The sequence below is a fragment of the Fukomys damarensis genome, unplaced genomic scaffold, assembly GCF_012274545.1.
Source record: "Fukomys damarensis isolate Sample0158 unplaced genomic scaffold, DMR_v1.0_HiC HiC_scaffold_26, whole genome shotgun sequence".
Taxonomy (NCBI): Eukaryota; Metazoa; Chordata; class Mammalia; order Rodentia; family Bathyergidae; genus Fukomys; species Fukomys damarensis.
Genome location: NW_022900938.1, coordinates 34,887,230 through 34,902,691, shown reverse-complemented (window position 1 = coordinate 34,902,691; position 15,462 = coordinate 34,887,230). Strand labels below are relative to the sequence as shown.

At 40.2% G+C, this 15,462-nt stretch overlaps 1 protein-coding gene across 9 annotated transcripts in view; it reads left to right on the top strand.

Annotated features, from left to right (window-relative positions):
- The window catches only part of Tanc1 (tetratricopeptide repeat, ankyrin repeat and coiled-coil containing 1), a 199,867-nt gene that overhangs the window by 73,419 nt on the left and 110,986 nt on the right, over nucleotides 1–15,462 (top strand). For all 9 annotated transcript variants that reach the window (XM_033756295.1, XM_033756293.1, XM_033756294.1 and 6 more), the window contains one exon: nucleotides 8,292–8,489. In XM_033756295.1, the coding sequence (XP_033612186.1) occupies nucleotides 8,292–8,489 (198 nt within the window). The remainder of the gene's footprint in view (nucleotides 1–8,291; nucleotides 8,490–15,462) is intronic.

Here is a 15,462-nt window from a genome sequence, read left to right as displayed (position 1 = left end):
TTTTTGAACTGGATTGAACTCAGGACCTTGTGCTTGTGAGGCAGGCAGCAGCACCACTGAGCTAAATCCCCGGTCCAGGGTCTTTGTCTTTGCTGCTCAGAGCAGCACTGATCAGGCCTAGCATCCAGCTTCTTCTCTAAGTCTCGTTTCCTGTCTTCTTTAATTTGCCTTGTGCTGTCATACCTCACAGGAGACCAGGATCCACTGCAGGGGTTCTGGTAATGTCCCCTTCCCTATTTCTTACAGGGTAGGTGGGCCCTAACCTCTGTGTCAGATTTTCTTTGAAGAGACGAACAGGATGGGGATGCCATCCGATGATTTGGGCCAGTGGTGACAAACCTATACATGTGTGCTGCAGTGAGATGTTTCAATCATTGAAAGATCTCAAAGGTTTGCTATTACTGATCTAGGCAGAGGTTGGAGCAATGAGTCAACAAGCCAAACAGAGTCAAGATTTCTGGCCACATCAGAAACCAAGAGAAAGGCATGGACTAGATTCTCCCCAGAACCTCTAGAGAGAGCATATCCCTGTTTCACATCTTGATTTTAAGATGGTAGCTTCTAGAAATGCGAGAAAATAAGTTTTGGCTGTTTGAGCCACCCAGTGTGTGGTAATTTGTAGAGCAGCTCTAGAAAACTACATAATGCAGGAGCTCTGGGAAAGTTGGAGTTTGGTTCCTTTTAGTGTCCCTGTGGCTTTGTATCCTATTAAATATTTAATAATACTTATTTGGATTTTTGTCATAATCTTTTCTTAAACTTTCGATTTAAAGTTTTACCAGATGAGTGTAGGTGTGGGTCTCCCTTTGGGGAATTAGTCTAGAGCATGTGAGTCCTTTGTGCCTGTGTTTCTCAGTTCCAAAAAAAGTTTTTATTTTGTTGTGTTTTAATTACTTTATCTTGCCCATATTTCTTCTCAGATATACCTTTGGTTTTCCATATCTATAATCTTTTCTCACATCTTAAGATATGTACCTGTTCTCTTGGGAACACCTTCCCAAGTTTATTGACTTTATTATTGACTGTATTTTCTATAGTGTTAACTTCTCTGAGTCTATACCATAAATTAAGTAATCAGAAAAGAAACTCCAGGGAAAGAGTACGGAGGGCAGGCATCCTGCATTTCACTGAGTGTGCCGAGTGGTGTGCCTGAGTTTTTTCTGTCTTCCATCTCTGAGTCTTCAAGATGTCCTCCTTCCTTTTGCTAATGAGGTATACATTTTCCTTGTTCCTACATCATTGATGGCTTTGAGGGAGACTTACCAAAGAGAATCTAATCATCCCAAGCCAGCCATGATTTAAGTGTCTGGATCTGGAGCTGTGGATTGGAGTCACAGCTTCTGGGTGAGGGATTCAGTGTTCTCCCAGCCTGGCTGGTGGCTTCTGCTGTTTCACAGAATTGGTGTGGTTAGGCCACCAATTGTTTGTTTCAAGAATAAAGGCTGTTCCTTTGTGTTCCTTAAAATTACTGGGATTTGTTTTCTGGCAGCCTCTTATTTTTTGGTAGTTTTTGTGCTTGTAAATTTTACCTTTTACTTTGTAGTTATAAATACTTTACCAGGGTATTGGGAGGGGCTTTGCTGGGACTGCTTGCCCCATGCAGTTTTAAACACAAACAGAAATTTATGCTTTTGCCACCTGTGCCGTACTCCCCATGCCCCAAGTGGCTGTTCTCCCTTTTCCCTTCTCCCCTGCTTCATTATTTTCCTTTATAGACTCAGCTTTATTTCTTAGCCCATACCACACTCCAGTTCCATGTCTGTCCTTCCCTGATGTTTCCCTAGTGTCCCCACCTGAGCATGCATCTGCATATGTACCCAGACTCTGCCTTGGACAGCAGAAGATGACCAGGACCTGCATTGGAGACAGTGCAGGGAGCCGAGAGGAGAACCTGCCCATCGGTGATGAAGCATGAGTGCCACCAGCTCTGACCTTCAGAGAAGGGAACTCTGCTCTTCCTCCCACATCTTGTGCCCACCACAGCTGTACATAAGCTCACCTCTGAGTAGTAAACACACACACGTCTTTGAGCAATACTTTGTAGAATGGAGCTTCATTTCACCAAGTTAGGCCTTACCAGGTGGCCCATTTAGCCCAAAGATCTTCATACCTACACATGGCTCAATCTTGATCAAGGAATGTACATTTTGAATAATGCGAACTTTAATTTTAATCATCTACATGATAGAGAATTCCCTGAAATTTCTTTTCCTACCTTTGTCTTGCAAAAGCAACACAAATATTTCAGATCTTTTGACCATCTTCTTGATTGGTTCTTAGTCCCAGCTACACATGAGAATCACTTAAGTGAGCTTTAAAAATCACCTCAGCCATAACTCAACTGTGAAGGGTCTGGGATCTGCTTTTGTGATGAGGTGCAGGGATGCTAGGCCTGACACAGCCACAGAATCCAGGTTGTAGTCCATGAGACCTGGGGACCTGGGTAACACCCATATTTGCTGACAAAATATAGAGTGCTAAATTCCACACCTGTGTAAGGTGAATCTTACATGCTGCTTTCAACCACAGCTGACTTGCTATTTTATTTTGCATCTGAGCCAGGCAGATGGATTAGACTTGTCACTGTCCATGGGGGCAGTAACCTGGGAGCATCTATGCTGTGCCACAGCACTGCAAGAGTGAATGAACATACTGTATCCATGAAAGGAGAAGAAACTGTTTAAGGTACTTGATGACTAAACACTAGTGTCTCAGATCCACTTCACTTGTATGGGAATAGCATACAGTGTGGCTGAAAAAAAATTAATGATCCCTAGGCCTGGGTACTTCCCCAGTAGAGCATTCCAGGAGTGCTATAGGACTAATTAACCAGCTGGCATGGAATAAGAAAATAGATGAGAGAACAGGTTTCTTTTTACTGTGACCGGATACTGTGTATAGACCTACATATACTATTTTTGCTTTTTCCTCTTGCGTGTACATAGTGATGTAGTGTTGAAAGCATAACTCAACAGCCTTTTTGAAGGAGAGCAGTACTAAGAAAATGGACTCCAGTCTGGCTATTTGGATTCAAATTCAGCTCTGACATTTTCTGGTTTTCTTAGGCATGACAGTTGATCTTTTCTGTCCCTCAATTTCCTCACCTGAGAACAGGGATAATAAGAGCACATACTACTACATAGGGGTGATTGGGAAAATTAAATGAGGGAGTACATAGAGACCACCCGATACCTTGTCTTAGCAGATCTGAAAAAGCATTTATTTCAAAGACACTTCTGTGGGATTTGGGGTGAGGTTTTTCTGAGGTCATATATTTTTAAATCACAGAGGGGCTGGGGATTTAGCCCAGTGGTTCCAGTGCCTGTTTTGCAAGAACAAGGACCCGAGTTCGATCCCTGGTACCAAAAAAACCAAACCAAAACAAAACAAAAAAAGACAAAGGAACTTTTGCATGGTGACATGTCTTAATGGAAAAGCTTGAATAGTCAGAGAGGAAATGCCAATCTGTTTATGTTTACTCCTCTGTTTGAGGGTAAGGCAATCTTTGTACATCTGTTACTGTAACATGGAGTATGAGGGCTGTATTTACTGGTGTCTCTTTAGAACCCAATTGACAAAAGGCTATGCTATCCCTTCCCTGGGGGACCTCTGCTTTCTTGCTTCTTAGTGGCATTATTTGAGAATTATTCATGACTATGTGAATATAGTTTTGAAGATTGTTTATTTGGATGCATTTCTTAACTTTCTTTTTGAATAGGCACATAAATGATCAGTAGCTCTGCCTAGATGCTAGGAAATCCCTTAAGACACAGAATGCTTTCATAAAGTGTTTACAGTTACAGAGAGAGTTTTCTGCAAGGGAGGAAATCTTTTCCAGTTTTTTAGGTTTCTGTAAATAAATGAATTGTGTGATTTTAAAATCTTATGATGGAAAATATGTTTAAGAAACATTAGTACATGCAGAGGCGAGGACTGCATAAAAGAGCTGTAGTACATTTAATGCCCTAGTTAAATGTATTGCACAAGACCTGTTTTCTGGAGCTGGATAAACAGAACATCTTTCTCTTTCTATTCTAAGCTTCTATCCCCCGCCTTCCCAAGCCACTTCAATAGCACAATAAATGGAAATCTTATTTCCTGCTTCTGCAGACCTATTTACCTGAATGTCTGAGCTCACCCTTGCCTTTCTCAGGTCTACACTTTCTGTAATAGGCTTTTACTTTCAAGTTCCTGCCTTCATTGCCCTCATTCAGAAAGCCTTCTCTAATCCTGCACTCCATGTACTTTAATCTGTAATGTTGGACTTCACCATTCTACGTGACCACCTTTAAACATTCATCGCTCAGATTCACATTTTCTTCTGCTGTGAGTTTAAATCCTTTTTCATTGTCTGTAATACTGGAAGAAAAAAGGTTAAAGTTTCTTTTATGAAAAATATTTCTGCCAATTTAAAATGCCTTTTTGGATGGCTTATTCTCTTCAGTTTCATTATCTTTGCAAACTGTGACTTTTGATTCTTTCACTTCTTTTGTGTGTATATTTTGATTTTTAATAAGAATCTTGTGAAAGTCTGCTTGTCCCTGTCTTCTTTCTGAACTTTTCTTTTTGGAATTTGGGATATTGGTGAGTTAAAGTAGTTGTATATATAGGAATGTGTGTGTGTGTGTGTGTACACGCACATGTGTATATGTTTGAATAAGTGAATAATACTGTATGTAATTTGCAAAGCCTAAAATATTTACTGTCAGGATTCTTAAAGCAGAAGTGTGTTTATTTTTATTTGTATATTTCACAAATTTAGAATGTGTCTCATTTGGGGATCTCTGTTTCCCCAGAATTCTTAAATGGATAGGATATTAATATGCTAGGGCCTATGCTAGCTGGTTGGGGGTAATTTCTGGCCACTGTCCCTTCTGGTTGATAATCAGGCCCCAGCTTGTTATCTATGACATAGTGGGATTGGACTGGATGCTCTCTCAGAAGAAAATTTGTTGGGGTAGATGTAGCCATCTATGGTGTATAAAATGCTCCATGGGAAACACCTGCCTAAAATCAGGAGGAGGCCTGGTTAATCACTGTCCATTGATAGCGTGGTTTTCATATCCTGGTGAGGATTCATTGTCCTGCTAGCCTGGGCATTTCTGCTGCAGCAACAGGAAGAGTGATTGAAGTGTGCTTCCTATTACTTAATTGAGGTGGGGAATAAAATAGGTCGAAGTTAAAAGAAAACAACATCTATTCAAGACTGAAAGAAATGCACCAACCACGCTGGTTGTTGCTGTGAAATGTCTTTAATTCCTCTTAAACCTCTTTAAACATCTGCTGAGGAATGTTAGATCAACCTGAGAATATCTGGTGTCAGTTTGCCCAGAACCAGCATCGCATTGTTACTGTGGATGCCCCTAAGAGATGTTCACTTTCTGCCTCTGGCATCAAGGGATGCTCTGGGCTTTCCTTGCCCTTAACTTCTTGCCCTTCTGCAGTTAAAGTTAAAGCTGCAGGCTCCAGCGTGCTGTCTCCAGCTTCTGAACTGCTGCATCACCCACTTTGTGCTTTGTGCCTCCTCTTCATCCATAAAACTCTCCCTGCTTTGTGCCTAATAAAAGGAAGCTGGAAATTTAACTGTTTTTGGAAAACCAAAGAGAACAACATGTTTGGGACAGATATAATAGTGAGAAGGCAAAATCAAGTTGAGATAGGAAGCTCTTCCCCCAAATCCCATCTCTAAGTCCCATTTTTATTGCATCCTGCATAAAATTAAAGTGCCAGAGACCAGCTGCTGCTCCAAAGGCTGAAGGTCCTCATGGCTACAGAATGATAATGAAAACATTTGCTTTGCTTGTTATAAACAAAGTTTATGGGTAGAATTTGTAATTTGAAAATGTTTTAAATCCTTAACCTTCAAACCCTAATTTCTTTTGTACTGTGTTGGAGAACTCTACATATCTGGGAAAAGAGACCCTTTGTCAGTAATGAGCTTTATGTTTTAAATTTCTGGTGGTGTTATATGTACTTCTCCCTTCTTTTGTATTTTCAACCACAAAAGAAGTCAGAGTTTTATTTATATATAGGTCAGAAATTCTTCTGAGAATAGATAAGGAGACAATAGATAAGGAGACACTGTCTTGTGGTCCATCACACCATCCTGCAGTCATTTGACAACCCAGGTCTGTGACTTAGATAAGAAGACAGCAAAGTAGTTCTCTTCAAACACAGTGCCACCTTGTGAAGCTTCCCCCACATCCTGATGTGTAATGCCTGGTTCTGTGCACTGTACCTCAGCTCTCCAAGTTGTTCTCTGTCCTCTAGTGTTTGCTCTTGACTTTGTTATTGCAGTGTAGTACCTGCTTGCATTCCATTCCATTCCATTTCTCTCTCTCTCTCTCTCTCTCTCTCTCTCTCTCTCTCTCTCTCTCTCTCTCCCTCTCCCTCTCTCTCCGTCTCTGTCTCTGTCTCTCTGTCTCTGTCTCTCGATAGAGTCTTGCTAGACTGGCCTCACATAGCTGGGATTACAGGTATGTGCCACATTGATCTCTTCTCTTCGTGTTCTTTGCAGGAGAGTCAGGTCATGGTGGGAACTGGTCATGAGAACAAGGTTTTGGGCCAGAGAAAGCAGCTATCCTTCTGTTTTCATGTATCTCTTGTAAGCAGTGGGTATCCAGGAGGTCTGTTTCATTGCCAAAGGAGGCAGTCAGGAAGCTTCATGCACTGGTACTGTCAGCAAAATCTCAGACTGGCGCCTGTGGTCCTGGGAGTTGGTGACAGTGTTGTCTTATAGAGTGGGTGAAGGCTAGAGAGGTTTGAGGGAGGAGACTGTTCATATTTACATAGACTATATTAACTCTGCCTGCTTCTCTCCCTTGGGGATTAAACTCTGTCTTGGGCATTTACAATGAGTATTCTTATTTCTGTAATCCAGTGAAAGTTTTTTAGTAATTCTGGCTGTTTATTCAAAGGCCAGTCATTTGGGCAATTGCTGATAAATGTCTTAGTTTCCCAAGTCTGTCAGAACTCCTTGAAGCATGTTTGGCCCAGGTAAAACAAATTATGTTTCTGACTTTGCCAGTTTACCCATTGCAGACCTTCATGCTTTTCTGTTCACAGCTCTGCTGGTTTTGAGTTGCCTTTGAAAATGGGGCATGAGCATGTCCCCCCAGTCTGTAGCTGTGGTGACTCTCCTTCTCCACAACTCCTAACACAAAAAAAAAGCAGTGATGCTGTTTGGAACCTGATAGGTTTGGGTCACATTCCTTTTTGACCCATGTGCCCAAAGATCTGAAAAAAATGAGTTCCCGCCCATCCAGACAGCTTTCCTTTTTCTTTTTTTCGAAGCTGATACTTGACTTTTTGGAGTGAGGAAAGCCTGACAAGGACCATTTAGATGGTGTTTGTCAGAGACTGGTTTTGGTTGTAGAAAGCTTAATGCATAACTTTCGAATTCTTCTGTCTATAATTTAGAGCTTAACAATGCTTTGTAATCTGGAGGGTGATGATTTAGCTCTCCTTATACTTCCTCAGTTGCTTCTTGCTACATACTAAGTGAGGAAATGTGATTGTGGGGAGGAGCAGTAGGAGGAAAGCTTGTTACCTGAGTACTCAGTGTTAACTGTGTTGGAGGGGGTGGCTGGTCGGGGTCAAGATACTCCTTCTACGCTGTAATTGCATCGTTTCTATTTTTGGAGAATCTGCCTACTCTAGATTATTTAATTTCATAATAGTAAGCTTTTTGTCCCCAAGGTTATTTAGGGGTCAAGTAAACTGGAAATCTGCCCACTAAGTGAGTCATGGTTCCAGTCCAGTGATGGTTCGGGCTGGTTGAGGGTTAAGAGGGTGGGTCCTGTTTTATGGGACATATGGAGTACAGGGCATGGGAGAACAGAGGAACAGTGTTGAGGAGGAGCTTGGCCAGACCCTCCCCTGTTGGAGATGAGCAGTAGGGTGTCTGGCAGTTCGGGAGCATCTCCTGGCTTAGAATTTGTTCCACTGGTACGCATAGAAGACCAATTATCCCCTCCCCCAAGAACTCAAAGCTGCTTGTGGGTCATTTGTACTTACTTTTGGTCTAATCTCATGAGTTTGTAGACCTATTATTATGAGCCAAACCAGATCAGTTGGGTGGTACAGAAAGCGGTCAGGGGCATAATTCACTGATGCTTGAACTTTTCTCCACAGAACAACAACAAAAAATGAAGAGCAAGGGGGAAAAATCATACAAAAGAAATTCAGTATATCTAATATGTGAGAATTTCCTAAGAATATTGTCCTTGGGAAATAAGTTTACATCAATTTGTAATGGATGGTATGTCTAAAGTATTATCTTTCCACTCCAGGAAGTGACTTTGGTCTGGAGACTTCTTCAGTCCTGCCCCCTGGTCATGCTGGTGACTCTCCTATGAGCAGTATTCCTGTAGCAGAAGATAGCTATCGGATGAGCTTGGCCAAAGGTGTCTCAATGTCTCTGCCTTCATCACCCTTGCTGCCTCGACAATCTAACCTGGTGCAGTCAAGATCAAACAAAAAATCCCCAGGTAAACAAGCAACATAGTGGTAAAACCAGATGAGCTGTCTTGGTTAGATAAGTAATGCATGTGTTGAAATTCAGCAAAATGAATGCGAATGCCTGTAAGATGTTTTTTCTTTGTTAAGACAATCTGTTTTTGAGACAGTCTTATTATACAGTCCACGCTGGCCTGGCCTTGAATGTGTGATTTTCTTGCCCCAATGCTGGGATTATAGATGTGAGCCACCATGCCAAGTAGGAATTTCTTTTAAACGTATGGTTTTTATGGGGCTGGGGATTTAGCTCAGCGGTTCGGTGGCCTGCCTTGCAAGCGCAAGGACCCGAGTTCGATCCCCGGTACCAAAAAAAAAAAAAAAGTATGGTTTTTAAATAGACTTGTCTCTGTAGTTTGACTTTTATGTATATTGTTTGGATTGCTCAGGCTCCACTTTTCAAATTCAAAATCTTGTTATTCATACTTGTAATTTACACTTGCTATCCTACCATTAGTTTTGTTGTTTTCTTGTTGATGAATTAAGTATGTGAGCTAAACTCTCATAAAGTATGTTTAAGCATTATGGATGTAGGTGAGTGTCATTTGACAACAATCTGTTCATCATCATCAAAAATGTACTGATATATTTTACTCGGTTACATTACCCCATATTTGAATAGCTATAAAATTTAATTGCTTGTGAAAACTCAGACTTGTAAAGGGACTTGTGGATTACTTGTGTGCTTAACTTTGAGAGATTATAATTCAGATGTAAGGAAAGCCTCTTCCAAATGCTCATGCCTGGAATTATAATAGTTTTTGATATTCTTTTAGGTTTGCTGAGTATTTGCTTATAAAAGGTAGGAAAATTGGGGGCTTTATTGATCCTGTGCCAATATAAAAATTCTTCTTAACTACGTATAAACATATTCAGGACTCATCTAACATGTGCCATCAGGCTGTGAAATTAGTTTGTTTTCTTCAATATTTGTATTTCTTGAAATGGCATACCTTCTTTTTGAATCACTAAGTGGATACTTGAGGTTCTTGTGGGGATAAAATTAGGGCAAACCTTAAGGCTTTAAATTTTAGAAATGGTGTTATGAATTTGGTGAGTGTCAAATCTTTTATTGTTCTATAATTTTCTTATTTTGGACTACATTGTTTACAGTCCAGTCATTAGCTGGAACTTGGAAACCTTTTTGGTATGAAGTGATTTCCTGTGCCAAGGAATTTGACCTGTTTATCAGTATTTGGGGAAATTCCTGGAATGTCCTTGCTTTCCTCTTTGCCCTCCCTGCTGCTATATCTCTAAGTCAGATGTCTTCCTCTCTTTAAATCGTGGTTCCCACGCTGCCTCTCTTGCTAGGTTACCCTGGTTGGGATTACTCTACTTTCTAAGAACTATGCACGCATCTTACTTTTTCTGTATTATTAGCTAAGTCATTTCCCCCTTTTCACTACCAAACTTTAGACAGACTCCTGAACCTTCTCCCAGGCTCCTTTGTGCATTCCCTTCTAAAATCCACTTTCAGCAAAGACACCTACAAAGTTACTTTAGCAAGAGCCTAACTGTCCCCAAATCTGACCAGTTTCCTCATCCTGTACCATCCCCAGTGACGCCTGATCACCCTGCCCCATCTTTAGCAAGAATCCTGTTTATCAAAGTCCCCCTGCCCTTTACTCCTGAAGTTTCTTCTTTGTAATTTTTCATTTACTGACTCCCAACTTGCTGCCTGGCTGTAAATTCCGCCTTGGCCATGCTTTATTCAGAGTTGAGCCTAATCGCTCTCCCCAGCTGCAAAATTATACTGAAATGGTCCCAGCATCTACACCCCAATGAAGTGTGAGTTGCTATGCTTTGAATAGTTTATTCTTCCACAGTACACGTGTGCTTTCTGTATCTGATTGTAGAGCACAGGCAGTTTGTCTTATCTAAGTATACTTTATCTATGTAAAACCGAGATAATTCTGAGAACCTATCTGTAACCTTAAGGGACCTCAGTTAAAGATAATGTCACCTGCTGAGATTTGACATTTTGGACAAACTTTCCTATCATCTGTGCTATTACAAATGAATTGACATTGTTTGAGCCTTAGGACATGGAAACACCTGAGAGACTCCAGGGAATACTGCGATTCAGATATAATTTCATTATTAATGACAAATTCAGACTCACTCTGTTTTTGTGGGATTTTGGATAGCATCGAATGGCTTGGCAAGCCTGGGAAGGGTGGCTGTCTAGAGTGGTTTCATGTGGGCTTTAGGAATAAGGACAGAGAAATCCTGAGGCTTATGTCCTTATGTTCCTGGACGAACATTAGATATTTTTGCTTTTGAGAAAGCATCCTAAAGTTTTTATCTATGGAAGTGAAATTTATTTCTGCTAAATTCTTTGACCTTTTGAATAGAAGGGAGTAGTAGTTCTGCTATCATTCAACCTTTATTGGATTGAAGAAAACATCTTCCAACTTAGATGTTTTTAATGCAAATGGTAATGAAACAAACTAAGCAGATATGTCTGATAGAGCAGTTCTGTGTGCTGCTCAAATTTGTGCCTCAAATTAGTGTCTCACAGTGATGATTTGGCTTCATTACCTAGGTAATTTTAATTTGAAAAGAACAGTTAAGGGCAAAAAAAATGCTTGTTTAAAAATGACAATGACTCAGACTACATTAAATGATGAAAATATTTTTCTACAGTCTCTAACACATAGATTTCTGCTTAAACTGTGTTTAGAGCCCTAACATTCTACCTGCCTGTTTAAAAAAATGTTGACATATGGCTCTGAATGTGCACTGGATTTAAAAATATCCTTCTATTTTAGTAGCTAGCACTGTATTAGTATACAGTATGTCTGCAGCTCCCAGAAGTCATTGAGCCACTCTTGCCCCCTAGACCTCCTCTCCCTCACTAGAGTGGGCAGTACTTCAGGTCCTGTCAGTCAGACCCACGTGTGAAAGTCAGTACCCATAAGTTTTGTTCTGATTTGGAAGCTTATACCCCTTTCTCTCTCTTCCATTTAAGAAGGTACTTTAAAAAAAAAAAAAACCCACCAAACCTGTTTTACTTGTTTGGAAAGAAACTCTTCACTAATTTTTGCTAATCAAGAAACTGTCAAGAGTTTGAAACTGTTATCCTAGAGAGGGTAAAATGCTATAAACCCCTGTATAGTGAAAATTTCTTTTAATATAATTGGAGATTAGGCCCTGCACCTTGGAAATCAGGGCAAGAGATGATACCATTAACCTTGCATTAATGTGACCCTGCATTTTACATTATTTTTATACATCCTACTTTACATCAAGAGTTATTTTTATTTACCCATCTGCCACCTTCCTTCATTTATATGTATTTTTCCCTGCTGCTGGTTACAAGATTCTGTTTTCTGAGTATTTGAAAAATTTTGGTGGTTTTCTAAATGGAAAATCCATTTTCTGGTAGTGAAAGCAAGGATCAGCATACATTAAAATAGTTTTGTGGCTGTGGCAAGCCTTTTGGATTGACTTCATCAATATTTGTAATGTATTCTTTTGCCTTCCAGAGAGGAGAAAAGTTTATTTTCTATGGCCTATTTATTAGTAATATCATTTATATTTTCAATAAATATATATATTTTATATTTGCATTCTTTTTCCTGAGTTACTTTGGGCTTATTATGAAATAATCAGAAAGTTCAGGTATGAATGAGAAGCAGCTTTTGAAATACAGACACGGGTACAACCGAAAATGGCAACTACTGAATAATAAAGGTTGAGAATCCCAACTGTGAAAATATGAAATTCTCCATAATCTGAAACTTCTTGAGCACTGACATAAACTCAAGTGGAAAATTTCACACTTCATGTCATGTAATGGGTCTTAGTTAAAACATAGTTACACTAAAAATATAGTATAAAATTGCCTTCAGGCTATGTATAATATGAAACATAAGTAAATCTCATGTTTAGACTTGAACCTCATGTTCTTGGTATCTCATTATATGTACAAATATTCTAAAATCCAAAACACTTTTGGGTCCAAGCATCCCTGATAAGATCACTCACAGTACAGTGGATCCTTGAGTTATGACTGACCTGACATACAAACAATTTGGGTTATGACTGGAATTTTTGTTTTAACTTATGACCACCATCTTGAGTTGCAACCCAAATGCCAGCTGTTTATGCTTCCAGATGGTCTCAGATACAGATTCAACCCTTAGAGAGTTCTGGAAGGAGCATTAAAACGTCCTTTCCTCTATGAAGTTGATTGAGGAATCCTGGGCGGATGTCTGTCTAGGAACTGTCTGAGAACTGCCTGTATATAGGAGAGAGACTTTGAAGGTTTTGGAAGGAGCCTGAGCCTCCACTTAACCAATTTAAGTTACAACCACCCCTCCGGAATGAATTGAGCTTGTAAACCAAGGCTCTACTGTATTTCGCCTTTCTCCTTGGACTGGCTTGTGTGGGGAGACTGGAGAGTGCCAGCCATTCCTACTTCTGCCCAGTTCCAGTTCCCGCTCACAGTTGACATCATCACTGATGCAGCAGTTTTGAAAGCCCCTGTTACATAGGTATGGTGGTACAAGCCTTCAATCCCAGCACTCAGGAGGCTAAGGCATGAGGATAGAGTTCAAGGCCAGCCTGGGACACATAGCAAAACTCAGTCACAAATAAACAAGAAAACCCCTCTTCTTGTCTGTTTCTTTGAAGGAAAAACCTCAATGGACAGGCTGTGAAAAGGAAGTCATCTTGTCTGTTTGATTCTTGGACTATGAGTTAATGTCTGCCAAGGCATTGCTTCCTCCCAACCTTGGAAGAATATTTATTGTATAAAATTTTGAAATCCAATCATTGAGAATCACTGCCAGCATTTTTGGTACTGGGCATTGAACTCGGGACCTTGTGCTTGTGAGGCAGGCAGTGAATACTGCCAACATTTTTATACATATTTTCTAGTCGATTTCTAACAATCTATGTACTGAAACCTGAGACCATGTGATGTAACTCCTTTGTGTTCTGCCTTTTTTCCATTTCATATTACATCCTAGCAATGTTCTATTTGCTTAAAGATGTTTATTGTCTATTATTTCAGTATTCTGTAATTTAAAAAGTAATTTCCAGGTTTTAGATATTTAGATTGTTTTTCATGTTAAAACATTGTAGCATGAGCCAAGATGTTTGATTTTTGCTGGTGTATATTTTGAATTAATTGTGGTGAAACATAATAAAATTTACTATCTTGACCATTCTTCAAGTATAAAGTTTAATAGTAGATATATTTGCTTTGTTGTGTGCAACCTACTTCAGAGCTCCTGCTAAGACTTTTATTCAGTAATTTTTAGGCACATCTTTTGTTAGTGCTTTGAGAGTGGCAGTTTCCTGGCAGTAGGATCATTGAATGAAATGGCCTGCACTTGCATTGCCCAGTTTTTTTCCAGAAAGGTGGTACCGATCATACATTCCTTCTAGCATTCTTTCAGAGGCTTTTTTTTTTTTTTTTTTTTTTTTTTTTTTTAAGAGTTAACATCTTCTGGGAAACATCTAAATGGATGGTGCTTGTGGGTGCTTTGTCAGTCTTTGTTGTGGACTACTGAGGATTTTAAGAGGCTGAGAGGTTATTCTGTAGCCTCCTTTTGAACTTCCCATCTGTCTGCACTTCTCAGACAACATCCATTTTTTTTTCCAGGATACTGTGTAGGGCGCAGGCTGAATAAGCTCAAGTTCATGGTCAGAAAAACACTCAGCTGGCTTCCTCTTGTATCTGTGACTACAGTCTTTAATGCTTGCTGAGCTCATGGGGTCATGCTGGATTGTTGGCCTGTTGGAGTTGGCAAGGCCCTTTGAGCACTCCCAGGCCAAGCCTCTTTGCAGATATAGAAGCGAAGACCTCATAGTCATGAAACTTGCCTCAGATTCGTGCAAGTTACTGGTAGCATTTGGTCCTCTTCTCTGTGTCCCAGGCCCATTCTCCTGTGGCCAGTCTGCCCTGTTGTGCCTGTATGTGAGCTTTAAATGACCAGGATTTGTATTTGGGTGTGATGCATGGGCATGGCCTTGGCTGAAGATTGTGCCCCGGGTGGAGAGAAGTGCAGGGACCTCACAGCCCCACTTATCCATGTGGAATCAGCTAGCTGTAGTCTACTCTCGCTTCTTAACAATTAGAACTACATCTGGGACCTGACCTTCAGCAAGGACAGTTCCCATGGTTGTGGTAAGTACCACGTTCCTTTTCTCCTTCTGGAAACTGTATGATAGCTTCTTCCAAGTAGTAGGCAGCTCTGCTGTGCCGAACTGCAGTGCTCCACTGTGAATGTGACATACATGTTTCCTGTCATTCTTCTCAAAACATACGTGCACACACAGAACGTGTGTGTGTGTTCCGCTTTGCACCTAGGACTGAGTCCATTTTACCCTGCTGGTGAGGCCTGGTTCCTCTGAATATAGTTTGTACCCTGAAATCACTCCAGGAGTTCTAAAAAATGCTGATGCCTGGGTCCTACCTTTCGAGATTGTGATTTAATGCATATAAAGTATGGCTTTGGCTTTGGGTTTTTTTTTATTATTTTTAAGCTTCCTGGCTTGTTCTAATTATTAAGTGTAAGAACCACTGATGAAGAATATGTAGTTTTCTCACATGATTTTTTTTCAGTGAGGGTAGTAACTACACACTTATTTATCTCTATTCCCTAAATTTTAGAAATAGCACTTGGGAAGGAAAATAACAAAATAGATGGGTGCAGTCACATCTTCCTGTAGTCTCAACCACTTAGGAGGCTGAGGCAGGAGGATCACTTGAACACCGGAGTTCCAGGGTATCCAGGCAATGGAGCAAGATTGGATCGAATTCAGGACCTTGTACTTGCAAGGCAGTCACAGTACCACTGATTTAAATTCCTGGCCCAACCCTATCTCTTTTTTAAAAAATGTGTGTGGTATGAAATGACATAATCTTAGTTCCCTTTATACATAAAAGACAGCTACTTTGTCTTTCTTCCTTTTTTTTTTTTTTTTTTTTGGTTT